Source organism: Sylvia atricapilla, chromosome 8 (assembly GCF_009819655.1).
Source record: "Sylvia atricapilla isolate bSylAtr1 chromosome 8, bSylAtr1.pri, whole genome shotgun sequence".
NCBI lineage: Eukaryota > Metazoa > Chordata > Aves > Passeriformes > Sylviidae > Sylvia > Sylvia atricapilla.
Genome location: NC_089147.1, coordinates 12,440,388 through 12,462,370, shown reverse-complemented (window position 1 = coordinate 12,462,370; position 21,983 = coordinate 12,440,388). Strand labels below are relative to the sequence as shown.

Genomic DNA, 21,983 nt, shown 5'->3' with positions numbered 1-21,983 from the left:
GCTATTTTGCACAATCCACACCTGGCCCTTGCTGTCCCTGTCTCCCAGGTTTGGTCAGCAGCATCCCTGCAAATAGGAACTGAAGGACCTTTCTGGCACATGGGGGTTTTGCTGACCTCCTACTGCTATGTTTTCTCTGGAGAATAGTCTCCAACTCATTGAGGACACTGTGGATCCAAACCCTCTGTGTCTCTGGCTCCTTATATGGTAACATGAAGGATTCTCAGCATTTTAGTTCAGATTTGGAGTTACCCTGGTTGTCTTCTCAGCTGGGGAACTAGAAACTTTAAAACCTTAGGCAAACTGATTCTTACCATCAGGAAACCATCTCTTTAGTTCAAGCATGTGTGTGCTGCTGTCTCACCACTGGCTTAGCAAAGACCAGTGGCAACAATGAAAGTCCCCTATAAAACCTTTGCAGAAGGCAGAGTTTTAAGCATTCCAGGCTTTTTCCCCTTCTGGAAGGGGCTTTAATATATGTGTTGTTATAGCAACAGAAGAAAGAGGCTGAGATGGAAGGAGGATGCCAGACAGGCTGTGGGACAGAAATGGCTTCACTGGCAGGGAGCACACTAAGATGGAGTTGATGGTAGGCAGTGGGAGCAGGAAGTAATGGAGCTGGGGACATCTAGAAGAGACTTGAAGAAGCTTTGCACTCCTGAGCCATCACATCCAGACTATGCACAGGGAAAAAACATTCCTGAATGAGGGAGAGGTGTTCTTGTTCACCCTAGATCCTAATGCATTTTGGTGACTTATCCCTACCTCGACAGAAGCCACCCAAGAAAGAGGCAGAGCAGTGAGCATAGCTAAGGTTTCCTGATTGCCAGACACTCATGTTTGTTTCTGGAAAGTCCTTGAGTGACTTTGCATGAATTTCTTGAAGCCTGGAGTGGTGCAGTTTTGCACTAGGTTAGCAAAGAGTGCTTTGACAAAGTGATGTGTTTGTGTCCTGGAGTCCAGCCCATCCTTCCTCAGGCTGTGTCTTGTACTGCTACAAGCCTATAGCTGGCTCTAGTACTGGGGGCATATCTGAGCATGAAACCACATGGGAAGTAACTGCACTAAATGATTTGAGACACATTCAAGGGCAGAAACGAAGGATTATGGTAGCTGAGGGAGCTCCAGCAAATTTCAGGGGTTGTGGGAGTTTGATGTCTCTTCAGGACCAGCTGCTAGCATTAAAGAAAGGCATATGAGGATTCTTTTATCTCCTCCTTATATTTCATGCTGATGAGACAAATCCTGTCAAACCCTGAGAACTGCAACCCCTGCCATGTATCCCCAGTGCTTTGTCAGCCTCGATTTTTGAAAGTAACCATAGATTTCTTTCACGGCACAGGTTCCACCATATTAGCAGAGCGGCTGGGATTGTCGACACCGAGCTCGCCCACATCAACACCCAATTCCCCCACCGTCCTCTGCAGTGGTGTCTCTGGCCCCTTATTGTCAACGTGTGGCTCTGGCCCCCTCTGCAGCTCTATCAGTGGTGAGTGGTGGGATCCCTGCTGCCTTTCCTTTCCCTCCCTTCATAGTCTCACACTTGCCTCCCAGAAGGGCTCGAAAACCACAATAATCAACAGAATATTATTATCCCATCAGCTCCCCTGGGGAGGAAGGGAGAGCCTCTGCAAGGGCTATTTTCAGTCTGTTTTATGTGGAAGCCTCTTGGATGCCTAGACAGCAATATTTCTCTAACCCTTTTCATCGTGAAAGGTCCCAAGGGAAGCAGAGGATTTTCTGCTGCATGCGTGGCCCTGTGACACAGAGCTCCTTCTGGAGAGCTCTGTGGCACTGACACATCTCACACTAACTTGGACTGGAGCTAAAGGTCTGCCTACACCTCCCCTTTCTCCCTCTGCACACCTTCAGTAAAACACAGTATTGCTATTTCTGATGTGCCAATGAAATAGTGATAAATAAATGCACGTGGAGTAAAAAAGTGTCGGCTGTTCTGCTGCACTTTTAAAACATCTGCACAATCCCAAGGCATTGATGGTGGGATACAGAACTTACCAAATCCTCATTGCATGGGAACAGCGTCTCTTGGCTTGCTCTTCATGGGCAGCAGACCCCAGGAAATGTTGCCTTTCTGCTGCTTGAGCCTTGGCATGTGAACCAGGACTTGGTGAGCAGGACAGCAGGTCACAGGAAGGAACCCTGGTCCTGGAGCATGCATTTCTGCTAGGTCATGGTTCCTCCCTCTGTGGCTGCAGGGCAGAAATTACCTTGGAATGTCAGGAAGCAAGAGGAATGAACATGTTTTTTGTGTTGCAGGCACAGCTCCCAACTCTCCAAGCAGCTTGCCTGAGTCACCCATCTCCCCGTCCGTCTCAGGGCCCTGGGGAGACGAATGCACCATCTGCTATGAGAACATGGTAGACACAGTCATTTACTCCTGTGGACACATGTGTCTCTGCTATTCATGTGGGCTGAAGCTCAAGAAGATGACCAATGCCTGCTGTCCCATTTGCAGACGGGCCATCAAGGATATCATCAAAACATACCGCAGCACTTAGAGCAGCAGCAGATGCCGTGGTGGGGACTGGGCAAGTGGGGAGGAGGCTGTGAAACAACACAGGCCTTGGTCTTTATTCGTCATCCAGGAGATTCAAAACCCATCACCCACCACCACCCTGACCTCCTCTTCCATGGACAACAGATGAGACAAGCTTAGATGCTGCTCTTCTACCCCCCAGGCACATCCTGAGGCTGAACTCCAGTGTCAGGGAAGTTGCAATGGACTACTCTCCCTTGTGGATTTTAAACTTTATCTCAAAAAAAGCCAGCTGGTGCAATCATCCCTTTCTACACCAGGCACAGCAGAGGGGAGTCTTCACTCTTTAGCATAGACAGCAAGTGGTAAACGGTTCAGTGCTACAGATCTCCTTCCAGAGGCACTCCACATGCAGAGACAGCCTTGCAGAAGAGAAGAAAAGAATGTGTTTCTGTGTAAACCAGCCTGACCAGAGAAGGCTCCTCAGAAAGGATGGAGCAGGGCAAGCATTGACCCAGTGGGGGCGGTGCAGTGAGCACACTCACAGCAGAGAGGCTGGGGTCAGTGCAGAAAAGATCCCAAGATTTGGGAAGCAAAACCCACCCCATATCTGCAGACAGAAGAGCAGACCCACGGCAGTCCCTTGAAGGCTGTCCCCAACTCCTCCATTGCCATTCTCTGACAGAGGCTTTCGTGGTGGGTTTGGTAATGAACACTGGCAACAGTTCTGCTCCCTCCCAGCAGCGTCAGCCACCTCCTGTCACCACCTGGGGACGTGACAAGCGGCTCCCAAACCCCACCACCAACCTGCTGTGGTCTCCATGAAGCACAAAGGATTCAGCAGCATCTCTTCTTCCATGGGCCTGTGGGAGAGGGACACAAAACCCCCTCACCTTTCTCCCCCTACCATGCAGACAGCACTTGTGAGGAAAAACCCCAGCCTCACCGGGGAAGAATGTATAAACCCACACATCTGTGGGGTACCTTTACTGGTAACTTTATCACTGTGCTTTAAGACAAAACCAGCCAGGTGGTACTCAGCTCTTCACAGCCATGCCGGCAGGACACAGCTGTCCTTATGTGTTAGGAAGTAAGGAATGAGGAAAAAAAACCAAAAACACCACAAACTTGAGGGGTTTGGTTTGCTTTGGTTTATTTAAACAAATCTCCTTCTCTCCAGCCTGAGTCAGGAACCTGGCTGTGCCCAGCAGGGACAATGGTGGCCCCCATGGTTCCCATGCAAACAACTGCTGCTGTGCCAGGGCCACAGGTGTGCCCAGGGCTGCTGGCCCTGGCTCTGGGCTGGGTGGCTTGGCAGCAGTAGGAGCTGTCTGCCTCCCTCCCCAACCCATCCCCCGGGCTGCAGGGGATGGAGGGACTGTGTCTGCCTCCTGAGGGGGGCCAGGGCTAGGTGCCATGGCAGTGGAGTTTGCCCCTTCCACATCTGGCCATCAGGGAAGGCTGTGGAGTCACACCCTTCCTGCTGAGCTTTTTCTTGCACCTGAGCATTTGGCCACTGATGGGACAGTGGGGAGCAGTGTGGGGTAGGGGTAACAAGCATTTGATGCACACATGCACTTGCTGCAGGGGACATCATGCCCCCGCCAGCAGCAGGTGGGTTTTTGCCCCCCACACAGGCAGAGGCTGCTCCATAAAACCCCTAAAGAACACATCCTTGCTCTCTCTCAAAGAGATGCAAAAAGAGACTACTCACTGGGGAGCACACTGTAGAGCCTTTCTCTGAAGGTGCCACCCTCACTGCAGCCTACCCAGGGGTCTGCAGCTCCCCCCAGCCTGCCCTGCAGGCAGCACTAACTTGAACACTGATACTCTGGGTGACAGGGATTTGTGTTATTTCCTGGCATACCTCTGATATCCAAACCGAGCCTTGTCCCCTGGGCCAGCTGTCAAAAGCTCCAGAGCTCGTGGCTCCCATTCCCAGGGGCCCTCTCACTAAGGGGCAGGAGGAGGCCTGTTGGCACAACCTGGGGGAAGTCAGAGCAGCCCTGCAAGGAGCACGGATGGTCCTCAGGCACACAGCCAGCTCCAGCTGTGACCAGCACACACAGAGAGCTTTTGTCAGTAGTTACACAACTCCAGTGCAAAGATTTCAAAAAGGAGGAACCCAAGGGGTAAAAAGGTGTTGATGAAATAATGGATGTGGGGAAATGTGCAATAAGCAGCCTCCCGAGCCTTCACCACACCAGTGGGACCAGTCCCCCTCCATGCAGGGAAAGCTAAGGGGTAAATTTTATTTTTCAAGAAATTCCATCCATGGGTACCAGTGCAGTGGTGTAAGTTCCCTTTTCACCTTTTGAATTGAGAGTGTTTTAATATATTAACTGTGTTTGTTTTACTGTGGACCAAACTCAAGGAGTTAGGAGAAGCTGAAAGCTCCCCCAGCATCTGAGTTCACAAGTTGGGGTTCAGTCCTACCCCTGCATAGGCTGGCCTCTAGCTGTAAGCAGGGACAAGAAAAAGGCTCTCTCCAGGGAGGAAAAAAAAAAAAAAACAAACAACCAGCAAAACCAGTAAAAATAACAAAAATCCTAATCTTTTGTTTTGTTTGACTGGTGTAGGTTCCCATATACCTCTGTGTTGTGTCATCTGCATTTCATTGCTTTACTTTAAGATGTTTTGTGTTCTGTTTAAAGACAAGAATAATTCATTGTGAAAAATTGGGTAACTGTGATTGTGAATAAAGTTGATTTAGATATCCTGCAGCAGCATGGGTGACTGAGTGTTTGCCACTTCATAAGAGCAGCAAAACACGATGGCCGGCGCAGGGAGAGGCTGAGGAAAAAGCAAGGGTGGCATGAGAACTTCTTGCTTAGGGAGAGCTGGGTGGAGAGATCTCAGACATTCCTTTAGTGCTTGAGGATAGGAGCGCGTTGGGAGGTGAATATTCACATTGCCTTGGCGGATGCCACACACACGTAAGGAATAAAGGAATAAAACAAGAAGGGCCAGCAGCACTCCTGAAAGCTTAGGCCCCACACTCCTGAGCCTCTTGATGAGAACCTCCCCAGAGAGAAGTCACAGCTTCTTTACTCTCACTGCCTTGTTTAGTTTCTTCTGTGACCACAAAAAAGCGCCCTCCACAAGCACAAGAAAGAGAATGTGTGCTGTGAGGAAACCCAGGACATGCTGCTCAGCCCAGGAGGGGACAGGGACGGAGGCTGAAAATGAGGCAGAGCAGTTCCATCCCAGCCCTGAACTGAGCAACATGTTGAGAATCTGTGGTCTGGCCAAGTGAGATGCTGAGGTAAGATGCAGATGCTCCCTGAGTATAATATAGCAAGGGACACAAGGACCCAAAGGGAATTTGGATTCTCCAGAGGTCATGCCAGTTCCCTCAAAACCCAATCCTTTGCTGCAGTATCTGCTCAGGAGCACACCTACAATACAACAAATGTGAGATTTTTCTCCTCATCTTTTTAACTATTTAGCAGATGAGAGACTATCAGGGATCATGCTCTTGTCACAGGACATATTTAAGGTGGCATCTTCTCCCTCAGTGTGGGTGCTCCATCTGCCAAGGGCCAGGGACATCCCAGGAGTGGTGTCCTCAGCCTTTCCAGCTGAAGCCATTCTGCTCTAACAGTTCCTCAATAGCCTAAAACATTCCAGGCTGGGTAAAGCAAAACCACTTCTCCAACCCAGCTTCCTCCAACACCAGCCTGAGGAGACAGCTTTGGGACAAGGCAAGTCTGCACAGCTGTGTGCTGCCCTCCAAAAGCTGTTCCACCTCCTGCTTTCCCTGGGACAGGAGGACCTCTAGTGGGTCTGGAAAGCTCCTCCTTCCCTCAGGAGCAAGGAACTGGCGGCACCGACTTGCCTGATGTGCTGAGCCCAAGCACTGCCACGGATTAGGGTAAGTGAAATGCTAAGGCTCTGGGCCAAACTCAGATCTTCCCCCTCCTTGGCATCAGCAAAAGGGACCATGGCACATCTGCCAAGTTTCCCCTCTGCCAGCCTCAGCCTGGGCAGCCCCTCACTCAGCTGCCACATGCAAGAGCCCCGGTGAGCTTTGTCATCTGCTGAGCACCGCTGGAGTCACCCTGCCCTGCCTGCCTTCCTCAGGCCATCATCGTCACCAAACATCCAAACCAGAGCTGCCATTTCGCCATTCCTCCCGAACTGTTCTCCACCGAGACCAGCTGTGGTGCAGGTGTGACCTTCCCGAGCGAGGGTATCCCGGCAGCGCTGCATGCGGGGCTGTTCCCGGCGGTCCCGGCTGCGGCACAGCCCCGGCGGGCGAGCAGGAGGCGGAGGAAGATGCGAAGAGGGAGGATGCTCCGAGAGTGGTCCAGGAGCTGCAGCGCTGGTCCGGCATCGCCACCTGGTGCTCGGTGCCCGGCCCGGAGCTCAGCCCCCGCTCGCCCCGAGATCGATTTTAAACAAACACTGTGAATACACTAAAGTAGGACCAGAAAAATTCGGTCTTGAGAGCAGCACAATTCTGGGAGCGGTTGTCCGAGAAAAATGGCAAAAGGGGAGCGATTAACAGTGAGTTAAAGTGTACAAGGGGATATATTAGTAAATAGTGATTGCACCAGCCCAAAAAACCCCCCCTTTCGAGCTGGTTGGCTCACTCAGCACAAAGGGAAGAGGGGGCACAGGTTCCAGTCACACTTGCCACTACGTTTGTGCCCAGAACTGTGTGCTGCATCAGATTCAATTCCTGGCTGTTGTATTTTTCTGGGGAATGTTTTTTCCCCAGGACCCCTGGAGCCTGTAACCATGTAGTTGACCCTTCCTTCCTTTCTTGACCTAACTGGCTGAGGTCCAGCCATCCCCCCTGGGCAGGAGCCTTAATAAGGCCCTGTTCTTCCTCCTCTCACCCTCTTGCCCTCCTGCTTCCCCTCCTGGAATAAACGTCCTGGATCAACCCTGGGGGTAAGAGCCTCTTTTGGATCTTCTGTCTTGTCCCTGAAATATTCCCCCAAAGCCTCCCAAAGAACTGAGCTAGCCCGGGGGGCTGTGGGGGTTTGTTTCACCTGGCATCTTTCAGAGAGCTGGGGTCCCCAAAAAGGACTCCTTGTGCACCATCCACCTACGTGCCAGCACAGAGGAACATCTCCTACAGTCAGGCTGGGAACTGAAGAGCTAAAAAACAACCTTGTTACCCCTCTACTATTAAATCCCTGGTTACAACCTCCTCCCCCAATATATCCCCTAAGCCACTGCCTTGGCATCCCCAAGAGATGTCCCTGCATAAGGAGAGGGGACCCATCACCAGAAACTTCAGTTTTACCCATCTGCTGCTTTGCACAGCAATGATCTTCTACTTGTTGAGCTATTTGGGCCTCCAACCTTCAAAGACAGGTAAGAGGAGTCAGCAGTGGCCAGAAACCTTGCAGCATCAGACCTTAGTATCCCAGGTTCAAGCACCACCTGCTCTGCAAGACTGCACCCAGGGCTCATCTCATCTTGCAGAGCAACTCTAATCATAGAATCAAAGCAGCACTTTTGGAAAAGTGTGCCTTTCTTCTTATTTTGAACCTATCCCTCTCCAAAAACCATCCCTCCTTGAGTACTGTAAACTTTAAGAACTTGCTCAACACAGACAGAAGTTGTTCAGGTTTGAGGGCTGAGGTGACTTTTCCATAAACTTGGTGGAAGAGAAAAAATACAAAAATGCAGCATACAGTTACAACTTAAGCCAGAGAACAAGACAAGGTCCTGTATCTGTGCAGCCTAAGATGAAATTTGCAATTGCATGAACACAAAAATTACAAGTTATTCTGGGAAAGATAAATTCAGTAGAATTCAAGTAGAATCAAAACAGTACTGAAAAAATTAGAAGAAAAACGCCAACAAAACAAACCAACTGGATCACAATTAAAAAGGTCAAAATTTTATTTTTTCCTTAGGGCATAAGAGGCATTGTAAACAAAATACCAACAAACGAACAAATCACAAGTCAATTCTTACAGTCTGCAAGCATTTGAAGATCGAGTACCCTTTTCCCACCTCCCCCCGAACACTGCAAGCCTGCTCAAATGGTAACAGGCAACAATCCTGGGCCCTGAAGGTCCAGGGAGTTTTGCCATGTCCCAAGCTGGGACTAAATTTCTCACGTTAAGAAGGACACTGCATCTGTTTTATTAAACACTTAAAAAAAAGTCCAACAAAATATAAATATTACAGACAAAGATCAGATTTAGCACCACCTTTGGTCCAAGCAATCAATGAACTGGGAGATGACAGGTACAGTTTGTTTAGCAAGTCCTTTCTGCCTGAGTCTTTGAAAACATTACAGGTTCACATTGCAAGAACTTGGTAATGTCTCTGAGAAAACACTTCTCAAATTCTGGCAGTCCCTCACAACCTCCCAGGTCCTGCACACAGGGAAGGGGGAGCATCCTGGCTGGGTTTTGCAGAGCCCTGTGGGGCAGGGCAAACACTGTGCCAAGGGTCTGGGCCTGCTTTGGCCCAGCAGAGCTCTGACTTCAGGCATGGCAGAGGACCAGGAAGAGCAGTGACAGCGTGCATCCTGAATTTCCCTTTTCACTAACATTTACCACCCTTCACCACCTGTCAGACTGCAGCACCTTGAGCTGCCAGGGTGGGTGATGGCAGATGCCTGGAAGGAGCTGAAGTGGCCTCAGTGCAAGTTATTTCAGCATATCTGGAACATGCAAATCAGGAGTTATCAGTTAGAGGTTACTCCAAGGCCTTTTTGGTTCCATTTTTTCCAATACACACGTGCCCATCAGACTCAAGGCTCTGAATTTTTGTAAAGAGGTATCACTGACCAGTTGCTGTGCCCCAGCACCAGTGTATGCCAGGACACAGTCACAAAGGGCCTGTCATAATCCTAGAAGAAAAATTAAATTCATAAAGCACTTGGCAATATTTTATGCTTCTTACAACTCCCTCTCCTGTAAGTGCCCAGAACTCAAATTGTCTTTTCCTTTCCTGCAGGAATTTTTGAGCAGTCCTGATTAACCATTATCAAATGCTGTTCAGTTCCAAAATAATAACAGCTCTAACAATTGCCTATAGAGAAATGCTGAGATCTACTTTTAGGCACAGTAATCTGAAGTCTTTGTTCTGCATCTTCACATGTACAATTGCCCAAGACAGATGGTGTTTCTCATTCTCTGTTGAGAGACCTATACAGAGTTTTCACCTTTACAGACAGAGACATGATTAAAGTTTCCCAAACAGGCACTTGTTTTTATTTCACTGCTTTAGAACACACTGCTCTAGGGAAAAATCCCAAACCTCAGTTACTTTACATTGTTTTGCAGTTCTCTGAGCAAGCAGTTGGTCATGGCACAGAGAGGAGGGCAGCCCCTCTGAGTGCATTCCCTGTCCACACAGGGAACAGCCATGAGGACAGCTCTGAAATAGTTCTGGACTGGGCACTGCAGTCAAGTAAAGTGCAAACCTGGATTAAGGGGGAGATTCTGCTTTCCACAGCTCATTCCCCCCACCACTGTCATATCCAGAGCAAATGAAAACATTGCACTATGATAATTTCATTAATTCTTGCTAGGACAAAGCCACACTTCTGTTGTCCCAGTTACAGAAACAGCTCCCCAGTATGTATCAGCTAAATCCTCACAGGTCCCAGCTGATTTGTGCTGAAGCCTGAGGGAAATTTCTAGAGAGTCGCTTGGCAAAAAGGAGACCTGTGTTTTCCTCACTGCTAATACATCTTTTGTGTTGGCCCACAGAAAAGTTGTTTATTTTGTTAACTAGTACTCTAATCTGCATCCAGTCCTTACAGATGTTTACACACAGACTCGGGCATTGGTCACAAAAAGATCTATTTTGTGCCAGTTCAGACAGACTGGGGCATCTAATCCTTAATTAACAATAACTCTTGCCATCCATGGCAAAAGATACTGTTAAGTGAAGAATGTGTCGTTTTCCTGGATTTCAGTTTTACTGGGATGACTGAGAAAGACAATTTTTTTTTTTCTATCATGAATATAATTTCCTTTCCTAGGAAGACTTGTTCTAGACCCAAGCACATCTGGACCCTTGCAGTTGTTCATTGTACAAACAGTTTTATCCCACTGGTCAGCATCTCAAGTTCATTAAACAAAAACTGAACAATGCTTGAAGCTCCAGCTATTTGTCTCTAGCTCACATTTGCTATGACATGCTGTAAATGTCAAGATACCTGTCACCTCTCTAAGAATTAATTCATGACCAAAAGCTTCAACATCTACCTGATCAACAGTATTCACTCCACTGCCTTCAGTGGAGCTGGATCAGAGGCCACAACAAAATATGGTCCAAAGCTGTTACCACAGAAAAGGATTTCCCCAGAGTAATTTTCTTCCTCTCTTAGCTTAACTTGCAACCCAAAACAAACCAAATGGTCTCCTGCCCATAAACTCTCTTAAAAGAAGAAAAAAAAAAAAAAAAAAAAAAAAAAAAAGCAGCTCTCAGCTAATTCCTTCTCATATTTACTGCAACAGAAACCACACCAACTTCTAGACCTTTCCCCAAGCAGAACAGACAAACTGGTTCCCACATTAAAAACAAAACAAACAAAAGACAAAAAAGTGTCACCAATTTGACCACACACACACTAAGACCAGCCACACATTCCTCTACCTCTAGTCACCGACATACTCTCCCAAGATTCCAAGCTCCCACCAGGTACATTCCCACCACCTAACCACTGAAAAACGGAGCTCTACACCAACACAGAAATGACAACAGCATCTAGTTTTCAAGGTCACATTAAGAACATCAACCACCCAAGAAACCCACTGCAAAACTTCATTTAGACCAGGCCTAGATCCATTTTTTTTTTCTTTTTGGTCAACTAAAAATTTGGGACAGTAAACCCTCGAGGAGCTTCCAGTCCAGACATGTGCCATTGCTCTGCTAATGCAGAGGAGCACAATAGCTCAAACAAATTTCAGCCTTCCTTCACCAACAGGTTTAGGCTCCCAGTAACTCACTACCTCCAGTCTGCAGAGATAATCTGGGCTAATTAACAGCTCTGTTCACAGACATCTGAGCTGCTTTCAACACCCACCTGGAGTTATCTGCATCTGAACTTTAGCCTAAGCAGCAATCAATCAAGCTGCTGGCAGAACTTCTCCTGATATGACATTTGATATTGAGCCTTAACTGAGGAAGCTCATCTACATGATTCTCCCTAAACACTGCTAGCAGAGTAATGAGCACTGCTGTCTGCAATTAAGGAACAGCACGGATGTCATGTGCAAGTCAGCCAGACAGCAGAAATGCACTTACTCTGTACTCTACTGGCCCCACAACACTCACCTCGGACCCTCAGTACAAAAAAGTCATTGTAATGCTACACACACTTTGCTTTTGCAATATTCCAGGTTTGAACTCATCACGAGTAATGAGCAAGACTTTTCAGCAAGCCTGTTCAGCATGACACAGAAAAATTCTCCTAGCAACTGGAAACAATTCAAACTTCCTCTTTCCCTGAAAGCCCAAGATAGGAAGTAGTTAAGTCAGCTATTCACTGAAATGCTTCATTTTTTAAAAGGTTTTTCTTTTATTTTTTATTTGTTCCAGTTTACTAATTGCTACAGGCTAAGCTCCAGTGACTGCACTATTATTTTCTGTCCTGCTTCAAGGGAACAGAAACAAACCAAATTAATGTGTTCTGGGGGACCCAGAGTCAGGAGAGAATTCAATGCCCCTCTAGTCATCACCCAAGGGTGATGATGGGATTTTGTTTATTTATTGCTACTTCCCCGGTGAACCAGAAGCAGTTCAAGAACGAGCTCTCCAACCATAAAAGAACTGCTTGCACAGAGAATGTTGCCACATTGCTTACCTTTCAGTCATCAAATACAGAGTCAATAACAGCTTTGATGGGGAATATCTGGAGAAGCCTGTAATATTTTCCTAAATATTAATTGTTATATTTTAAATTTTTTCTTACAGTGTCAAGTGATTCTCCCTTCCATCTGTTTCTCTCCTCCACCAAACAGGGACCAAGACAGGTACCATTGTAGCCAAATAACCCTGAGCATCAGGGAAATGTCGCTAAAGCAAACATTTTTCCAGAAGCACCACTAGCACAGGGCTGTTCCTGCCAACATTGGCAGGTTGAGAACAGCCATGCTTGCCCACTCCACCAGCTGAACATCAGTGTATGCAAACTCCCAGACACACAAAGTGCCTAACTACAACAAGCATATAACCTGTTTGTTTTCTTTTGGTGGACTGGTGGCTTCAGGATACAGACTATCATAGTATATTAGGGAGTGAAAAAAATCAACTTTTCTCATAACAAAAAATCCTATCACAGAGCAGTGATGTATTTAAACCATCTTTACAGAGAAAACACCTGCAGTGTCGGACCAAAGAATTCATGGCCTTATTAGAAACATATTTTTCCTCATATTTTATCTATCTCTCCCCTGCCAATATAGTTACTTCTAATTTCTTTTCTAATTTCTTTCCAAATGATCAACATAATTCCCATAATTTTAATTCAGTAACAAACAGGAGTCTCAACTCAGGACAGTAGTGGCTTATGCTGACAAGAACAGGTCTGTAAAACGCCAGTGTGAAGCTTTAAACCAAATTTATTTATAAAAAAACCAAACACAAAACAAACAAAAAAATTGCACTCTCCAACTAAAAAAAAATCAACTCTACCTTGATGCAAGAACAAATGAAGAACACAGTTGACGGGACCAGCCCAGCCCTGACAATATAAAATGGGGGAAACTAATTTGTTCTGACTATGCCAGCCACGTCCGCACGCAGTGCGGCACAGCTTCTGCTCCAGGAATTGCTGCAGAGTCCCAGCCCTGATGCAAGGGCACCCAAGAGAAAAGATCTCCTCGTTCACCCTCGGCACACCCTGCAAAACTGACACCCCAAAGCAGAATTACGGGTGACTTTTTACAGACACCTGTGCTTTGCTCCAAATTGGGTCTAAGACGGAGGAGGAAAAGCAGCAACAGCAACCTACATCCCAACCCAAAGTCAGCTGACTGGGGGCTTCTGGATCCGGCCTGACGTACAGTACTTTATTTGAAAATTACATACACAACAGACACGACTACTGAGCAGCACAGAGGGAGAGAAAGAGCAGCACAAGCACTGGGCAGCATTAGCAGAGGCCATCAAACAGTTCAAGTGTGCGGACACATTCCCCATGCATCATCGCAGTGCTGATCCCTGCTTCCAGCAAGCAACGAAAAAGCAAATGAAAACAAAATAACTTAGACAAACATATGCTTTAGACCACCACACTGGTACTGTTGGCAGGTATCAAACACTGCATGGATACACAGCACTTCACTATGTGGCTAAATAGCATCTGAAGCTGACAGAGAAGGAGCTGCTGGTGATGGAAAACCACCAGCAAATAGCAGCAAAGCTCCAGCTGGTTTTAAAGAGCTGCAAGATTTGTAGCACGGTGGATGATGGCAGGGCAGCACCAAGGCTAAGCAGTCCTGTGCACACTTTGGAGGTGTAGGAGCAGAGTGCACAGAGCTTGCTTTTGCTGAGAACAGTCCATGCTGAGCACCCACAGGGATCTTCTGGCAGTGTAACTCCACTGATGCTCGTGGGCTTCTTGCCAGTTTAGACAAGAGCACGTGAACGAATTAAGTTGGCTCCTCAAAACCAGATTCCTAATTGGTAAAGTATTAGAGGTTTTCCAAAATCATGTGTTTGATACTATTTCAGTACAGCTGCAGAATTAAGTTTTTCTCTTTGAATGCAAAGGTCTCTGGTAACATTAAGGCTTTCTGACAAACTTAAGAACAGCAGGACAAAATCAAGCAGAAAACTGAGGTACATCCCCTCTCCAGAGTAATGAACTAGAGGAGATGTACTTCCCAGAGCTCAGAGAGTCAAGTGCTCTGGCTTTCACATTTTTCTTGCACCTTACAAAAATAGTCCAGTTTTTCAAAGGTGGTAGATTTTGTTGCTACCTGTAAAGTCACATTATTTTTGACTGATGGAAGTTCTCCTTCCATTCAAATAGAATTTAAGACAATACGTCTTTTGAAGAGCAAAGTTTCTGCCCAACTATATTTAGTACCTGAGAGATTCACCTTTGCACGCCAAGAAATATGAAATCAATATCCAAAACATCCGTGAAATTCTGCAGGTGAGAATTAACCCAGATAGAAGGGAGACTTTTTCTTCTTAGGTTAACACTAAGGACAGAAAAGAAAGGACCTGTAAAAATATTCCCATAGCTCTTGCAATAAATACAAATAACAATAGAGCATCCAAACTTGGGACTGCACCAGCAGAATTATTTTCCCTTCTGAAGTTACCACCAATTCTGAAGCACAACAGAGGACATAACCAGCAGAGACAAACCAGAAGACAGAATCATGCATGGATGACATACAGAGTGTTTCAAGCATAGCTCAGAAGTCCTGTATTGATAAGGATGTTAATACACATTCTATAAATAATCCTGGCAACATGCAGCATAATCCTTAGACTTTCACTAACAACTGATCCTTTTTATGGAAAGCAGCCATTCCCAAGCCACCCCAGCTGTCAGTCTCTACCTACCCAAGGGTCCTGTTTTCATCCAGTTGCCCCCTCCCCTGCATTTCCACTTCCCTAAGAGTGCATGAATAGAGAATTGCAAACATTTCACACTGCACGTTCCACTCCAAGTCCTGGATGAGGGGCCTGTTTATTCTATGAATATTGCACTTATCCACTCATTGGATTTGCTTTTTCTCAAGAATGCAGAATATTTGGGAAAAAATAGAAAAAATAGTAGGATACAACACAGGAAAATATGAGTTATTAACAAGCTAGCTATGAAGATCTAAAATTAAATAGTACTAGTTCTATTCTGTTAATACTAGTAATATGAAAATAATGAATGCTTTATCAAATTCCCTTGGTTTTCATATAAGATAAAAGCAGTAACTTTCTTTTTAACTGAGGAAAGCAATGAATATATATTACAATAAAATATGATTCATTAACATCTGAAAGTGATGAAAACAATATATAATGCCTTCGTCAAACTTTATAGCATCATCATGGAAGGAGTCTTTGGGGAACACATCCACAAGGGACAAATGCATTTTTTAGCTATACCCATGCAGCTGTGAATTTCCATTTTGAAGAGTCTAGCTGAAAGACAATTCCAATCTTTCCTTATTGTGTATTTGCTATTATTGAATGCATCAATTTCAAAACTTCCTGTTGACACATCAGTTAAGTACCCAAACATGTGCCCATCATCTCTTTTATTTGGAAAGGTTTGGCTTGCAAAGGACATATGACTACACTCACCCATTGCATGGGGCGACAGCTAAAACAGTGAATAGGAATTGCCTCCCATGGGGAAGGACTCCTAACAAAATGCATGACTCTTGCTATTATGAGAGAGTGTTTTGAAAGGGGAGACAAGGGAAACCAGCAAATAAACTTTTCAGGCATTATATAAACCTCAATAACGAACTCAGAAGTGCTCATTATTATTAAAGTTGCAGTATACAGCGAGACACAATTTTCACATTCTTAAATTTTGTTCTCTGGCATTGGAGTTTGGAATTTCTGCTGGTCCAAATTCAAGACTTTTTTGGAAAATACAGAGTGGGTGAGAGCAAGACAGCAAGAGCAGCCGCCTTTCCCCCCAGAGGAGGGCCCCCTTCAGCTGCAAATGGCTTTCTTTGCTCAAGCCCTGCAGACTCTTAACAATCTGGTTCAGGAATAAACTAGAAAGAGAAATTCAAACAGTACTATTGATTTCTGCATTGAGTGTTCACTGAGGTGTACATTACATTTAAATATTGCTCTTGATCCAGTGTCAGTTCTGACAAATTTAGTAAATAAAAGGCGACGTTAACATTTTTAGAAAAGAGCTAAAACACTTCTAGCACTACACTGACCTCTGAGTACTCTGCCAGGTTTTCCTGCCCTGCAGTCAACTTTTCTGGTGTAGCTTAGGGCCTTTCCCTCTATTTCACAGCGAAGAGTGAAGAGTTTGCTATTTCGGATATCAGTAGAATTGACCAAAACTAGCTGCTCACCGATGGAAAAAATAATTATTTTCCTGATATCTCTCAGCTGAAAGAATAAAAAAAAGGGGTGAGCATCTCAGTGAGAGATGCTATGACAATGGTAAGACAGGAGTGGGAGAAATTGCATTGGGAGTATTTGTATTAAAAGTGTCCATTTAAACACGAGCAGCCGCAGCAACTACCAAGTGGAGGGAAGCCCACGTGGAAGCTTTTCCACCAGGGTGGAAGCCAGCATGCCAAGAGGTGGCCAACAATAATTTCTGGCACCAAGGAGGCCATCTGCACTCCATCCTTCTTGCTGGCACAGGTGAGGGCAGAGGGAGGCCACATGTGTGGTTCTGCCCTCTCCTCAGGAGGGCAGGCGGCCTTTGAGATGGGATAAAGCAGCAGCTGAGCCATGGAGCTGCTGTGCAAAAAAACCCTGGCAGTGCCCCAGGCACCCTCAAGCTGTGTCATCCTGCCCTGCAGGAGCAGTGCAAACCACCTCCCTGCGAAAGCCAGAGCTGGAGAAGCCAGCAAGATGGAACAGGAGCTGTGAGATATCTCTTACAGAGCTGTCTCAGGCAGATCCTGACGCCTCCCAACCTGAGCCTCACAGAGAACTTGCATCCACCAGGGGCCGTGCAAGGCACAGGGCAGCCAGGCACTGAACTGTCTGCCAGAAACACCTGTGCCACCCCACACCCTGCAAGGACTCCTGCAGCTCAGAGGTGCCCTGGGTTTGGCTTCGCTGGATGTCAGTGTGAGTATTTCCAGTAGTCTGGGCTCTTCTGTCTCCTTGCTGCTCCTCTCTCCTTGGATAGGGGCTCATGTCAGGCCATACCATACTCAGAGAATTCAGTGGCTCAATGCAGAAGATCTGGGAGCTGTGCTTTACATCCCCCCAAAGAGATGACCTAGTGGGAATGTCTTCAAACAAATCTTTAGAATATTTTAAATAATAAGTTAATTCTTAATAAATATGTGCTTCAAGAAAATGTTAATTATATACTGCACCTTTAAATAATGCACTTAGTTCTCTGCATTGGCTTCCGTTTTGGTTTCTTTTATTGTTAAAGTGCATTAATTCAAAATAATGAACCACTTCCGCATCATTATTGTTAAAATAAATCATAACATTAATACGAATCACTAAGTCACTACTATTAGTACTGCAATCTAGCAGATAACTCTATGTATTGCTCTATTTAATACTGTCCAGCAGAAGAATATAATACTTCTATTACAATCTCACAACAGCTCCAGCAGTCTTTTGTGGCTGCTGCCATATTAGTACAACTGAAAATGGGGAGAAGCATGAGAGACAGGGCCACCATGTCTCAGGTACACATCCAGTAAGATGTGGCTAACTGGACATACACATTAAATGGTGAGACATTAGGGTACAAAGAGGACCCTGCACTGTGATATGAGCTGTTGTGCAGTTACACCTCCTTCTCCTGCCACCACAATTTAAAGGGATCCCAAACAAACAGCCTCCCCTCCCCACCTGCATGCAGAGAGCTGCTTGAACCACAGCACTGTCTGTAGCCTGTAGCTGTGACACCTGGATGCTGTTTCAGCTACTGAAAGGACATCAGCCACATTAGCTGTAGGCAACTCTCTCAGTGTTATCATGGAAAATAATAAAACCCCCAAACCACACACACACACACAGAAGAGGAAAAAAAAAAAAAAAAAAAAAAAAGGAAAATAAAAAAGGAAAAAGACAAGAACAACATATAAATTTCCTAATTTTTTTTTTGGCAGTGAAACATCCCCAGTAACATACGGTATTGTCGTGCTGTTTTACTCAGCCCCTTGATCCCAACTATTTTGAACCCTTTATAGCCTTTAACTTCCAAGCCAATTCAGTATAAACTCTGGTGGAAAAAAGGACATGTAAAGCTTTGTGTAAACCAGTAGTGAAATTGTCTGCCCCTCCCTGCCCCCCCAACAGATTTACAATGCTGCCTATTATTTAAAGGAATTAGATATTGATCTTGAGAGATTAACAAGGCCATTTAAGAAAACCCCCAAACATGACTTCCTTAAGCACAGTAAGCATTTAGCAAATTATGTTTACAGTACAAGGCTACCTCACAAATAATTCCATATTCCTAGCCTTTTCCAATGGATACCTCTTCCATTTCCCACACCACCCACACCGTGTGCCACATTTCAAAACATGAGTTAAGAAAGGCAAACAGAGCTGGAACTAGAAGAGGCAGTTTCCTGATTAGACACATTGTGGATCAAATCACTTTGATATCAAATCTCTGAGCCTGAGAAGCCCAAGCCCACTTTCCAGTACAAATGTATCTGGATTCAAGTGGGAACAGAAACACATATTTGGCTCCTATTTCAGTTTAAAGTCTTTTCTGGTAAAACCAGACACACACACAAAGAAAATACAGTAAACCCAGAATGCACAGAAAAGACAAAAACAAAACACAAAAGCAATTCCCAAAAAAATATACAAATTATGTGCAGACTGAGATTGATGGCTTTTTTTTTTTTTTTTTCCACTCATTGTAAACACTGATGTTTGCAGAAGGTTACAAATATTTCTTACTAATATCTTGGTGGGCCCTGCCAGCAGTCAGCACCCTTGGATTTGGACCAGACAGCAAAACAAGAATTAACACATCTGACAGCTTTGTCTTTAGTGTCTTAAGGGACTTAGTTGACGTCGACAACTTTTGAGAAACCCAACTCTGGGAAGAGAATCAACCAGTATCACCTGGCAGGAGTTAGGTACAGAACCAAACAGGAAGCCTACACAGCAACAGATGTGCTTAAGCAAGGGGTTTGTAGGTTTGTTTTACAAGCACCAGTAGGCATCACTGCCCTTGAACACCTGAAATCCCAACTCAAAGAACAAGACAGAATGAAAGGAAACAAAAAGCCCCCAACCAACACCACCTGATGGCCTTTTCTGGTGAGTTAGCTGTAACAACACTGAAGTCAGAGACCAAAACTCTCCACGGTGAAAAGGCTCCAACTCTGGACCTACCAACAGTTGAGTATAGTTTAAAAAAGAAAAAAAAAAAAAAGTGAAAATCTCCAAAGGATTAGAGTCCCTCTGTGTTTCAGAAACTTTCATTTGCTTCTCAATGGAAGTTGTGGAAAAGCATTCAAAATTCTTGGGTATTCCACATATGGACAAAAATGAGGAGAAAGGGAGCCAAGATTGTAAAACAGTTTGGCACAGAACTCCCCAGGTAGATGCATGTGTATTTCTCTCACAAAAGGCACACATTTGGTTTCCTATCAGTAATGGGAAGGATGGGATGTCATACCCTGTTACACATACAAGATTATTAACAACTTCACAAAAAGGCATTTGACTATGCTGCATCTTCCTCGCAGTTGCTTACAACATGTAAACCCCACAAACCTCTCCAGAACATGGCAGATTTGTCCTCATATAGACTCCTTTGTACAAACTGGAGCACAGGGAAACATCTTTTTGTGTAGCAATTTTGTTTTTTTCCACATGTACACAGCAGGAACAGTATAAATTAGGGAGGTTAAAGATATTGCAATATTAGTTCTTTTTCTCCAAATAATTTGAGGGCACCCAGCCTTTGAATGGCTTCACCCCATTCATTATCTGGCAGTACCACCAGCCGTTTGGGTTCCTTTCGAGGACCTCCATGCAGACACCTTCCTGAAACCCTGCAGTCTCCTCATCCCCTTCATAGTCTGCAATGGAAACATAGATGTCCTTGAGATTGTTGTGGATGAACTGGGATTTCTCAATGGGCTTCGGCCTGACTGTGGACACAGGGATGCCATTCCTCTGCGTGGGGAGGTTGGAGGTGGTCTCAGAGCTCTCTGTGCCCAGCCTCTCCGGCTGCTTTCCCTTGGTGTCACCAGGCTGTGACCAGGCGTTGCTGAAAGAGGAATTCCGGCGGACGGTCCGAAGTTGGTCTGTGGTTGTTAAAGACTCATTTCTGCGCAAGGAGCACGACAAGTTGTTATCCTTTGGTGGTGGAGACACAAACACTGACTGCGGACGGACAGCAAGTTGCCTCACACCATTCCTCATCTTAACTGGCCCTGATGCTTTTGAAAAGCCGCCAGGAGGTTTGCTTGGGATGGGTGGCGTTGCACGTTTGCTCTGGTTGATGGTGTTCAAGGCCTGAACCCTCTTCTCTATCTTCTCTAAACTGTTCGACTTGTTTTCATTTTTCCTGTTCCTGGCAAAAGAGGAATCAGTCTCTCCTGATGTAGTTTCTCGCTGGTTATCAGGGAGAGCCAAATAATGGGAAGGAGCCCAGCCTTCCATGTCTCCATACTTCAGGTACCACCATCCACTGGCTTGCTTTTCCAGCACTTCCACTTCTACTCCTGCTGGGAAGCAAATTTCAGAATCCTGTACCTTTTGGTATGAGTCAGTGGTCACATAGAAACATCTGGAGTCATTTTCTTGCTCAGTTTTGGCAGTATGGCTGGAGCAGAAGATGCCACGGGAAGGAGCTGTGATGAGATCAGCCGAGCTTCTCCGAACAGGGTCATCCTGGTTTTCAGAAGCTGTGCAGGGGGGGCTCGCAGACTCTTCACTTCTTGAACCTTTGAGTCCACCTCTGAGCTGCCCAGTCGGCCTCAGCTGACGCCTTAAAGTGCTAATATCCATCTTTTCTTGGCTCTGAGAGTCTGCCTTGTTCAGGAAGGGTTTGGGCCTAACGATTGGCTTTGCTCTGATGGAAGGACTCTGCCCGGGATCCTTCTTCATGCCCATTCTTGGCGTGCTACGTAAGCCGACATCTGAAGCTGATCTTGGTTTTGTCTCCTCACTCCTGGAATAGTGACATTTTCCAAGATCTGGCTGAATGTTTTTGTCTGTCTTGAGCTTCATGAGTGATGATTTAGGAGAGCTGGAACATGGAGAATTCCTTCGGATCAAGGACAGAGAGGAGCTTTTCTGAGAATCAGAATCCCCACTAGATTCCTTGTTGGACAAACCATCTTCTACATAACGCCTGAAGCCCTCATTCTCATAGATAGTTTCTTCTTCGTGAGCAACTTCTTCTGAAGACTCTCCTACTTTGAACTTAGCTTTCTGAAGTGATGACACAGGCGAGGGCTTGAGGGGCTGAAACAGTCGTTTTTCAGGAGTGCCCTCTTCATGGTGACTTTCACTCACTTCACACTCCGAGTCAAAGCCAAAGGCAGGCACGTCATACTCAGGTTCTTCGTATTTCAGCTTGTGGGGAGAGTCCTGGGTATCTCCTGAAGAAACTGCTCCAGTTGTTGTCCCTTCTTCAGAGTCTTTTGGTTTACTAGGAGGTGCTGGGGGAGGAACCTTTGGGCGGGTTAAAGTACTGGTTCTTCTGTTCAAATTCGGTTTCTTTCTCTTGTCAATGTAAGATGCTGGAGCCCATCCTTCCTTCTCTCCAATTTGCACATACCACCAGCCACCAGAATTCTTTTCAATAACCTAAGAGGTAATAAGGAATATGTTAGGTAAACAAAAAAAAAAAATCTCAACTCACTGCTTCCCACTCCTCCCCTTCTAATCC

The 21,983-nt window shown here is 45.7% G+C and overlaps 2 protein-coding genes across 5 annotated transcripts in view; one reads left to right on the top strand and one right to left on the bottom strand.

The window, feature by feature from the left end:
• NEURL1 (neuralized E3 ubiquitin protein ligase 1) overlaps positions 1-3,610 on the top strand; it is a 79,434-nt gene extending 75,824 nt beyond the window's left edge. Inside the window, exons 5-6 of the mRNA XM_066324443.1 lie at positions 1,343-1,489; positions 2,278-3,610. Coding sequence (XP_066180540.1) covers positions 1,343-1,489; positions 2,278-2,519 — 389 coding nt within the window. The 3' untranslated portion in view covers positions 2,520-3,610. The remainder of the gene's footprint in view (positions 1-1,342; positions 1,490-2,277) is intronic.
• A 4,725-nt stretch (positions 3,611-8,335) lies between these two features.
• Positions 8,336-21,983, bottom strand: part of SH3PXD2A (SH3 and PX domains 2A) — a 247,959-nt gene continuing 234,311 nt past the window's right edge. For all 4 annotated transcript variants that reach the window (XM_066323649.1, XM_066323650.1, XM_066323646.1 and 1 more), the window contains one exon: positions 8,336-21,901. In XM_066323649.1, the coding sequence (XP_066179746.1) occupies positions 20,006-21,901 (1,896 nt within the window). In that variant the 3' untranslated portion in view covers positions 8,336-20,005. The remainder of the gene's footprint in view (positions 21,902-21,983) is intronic.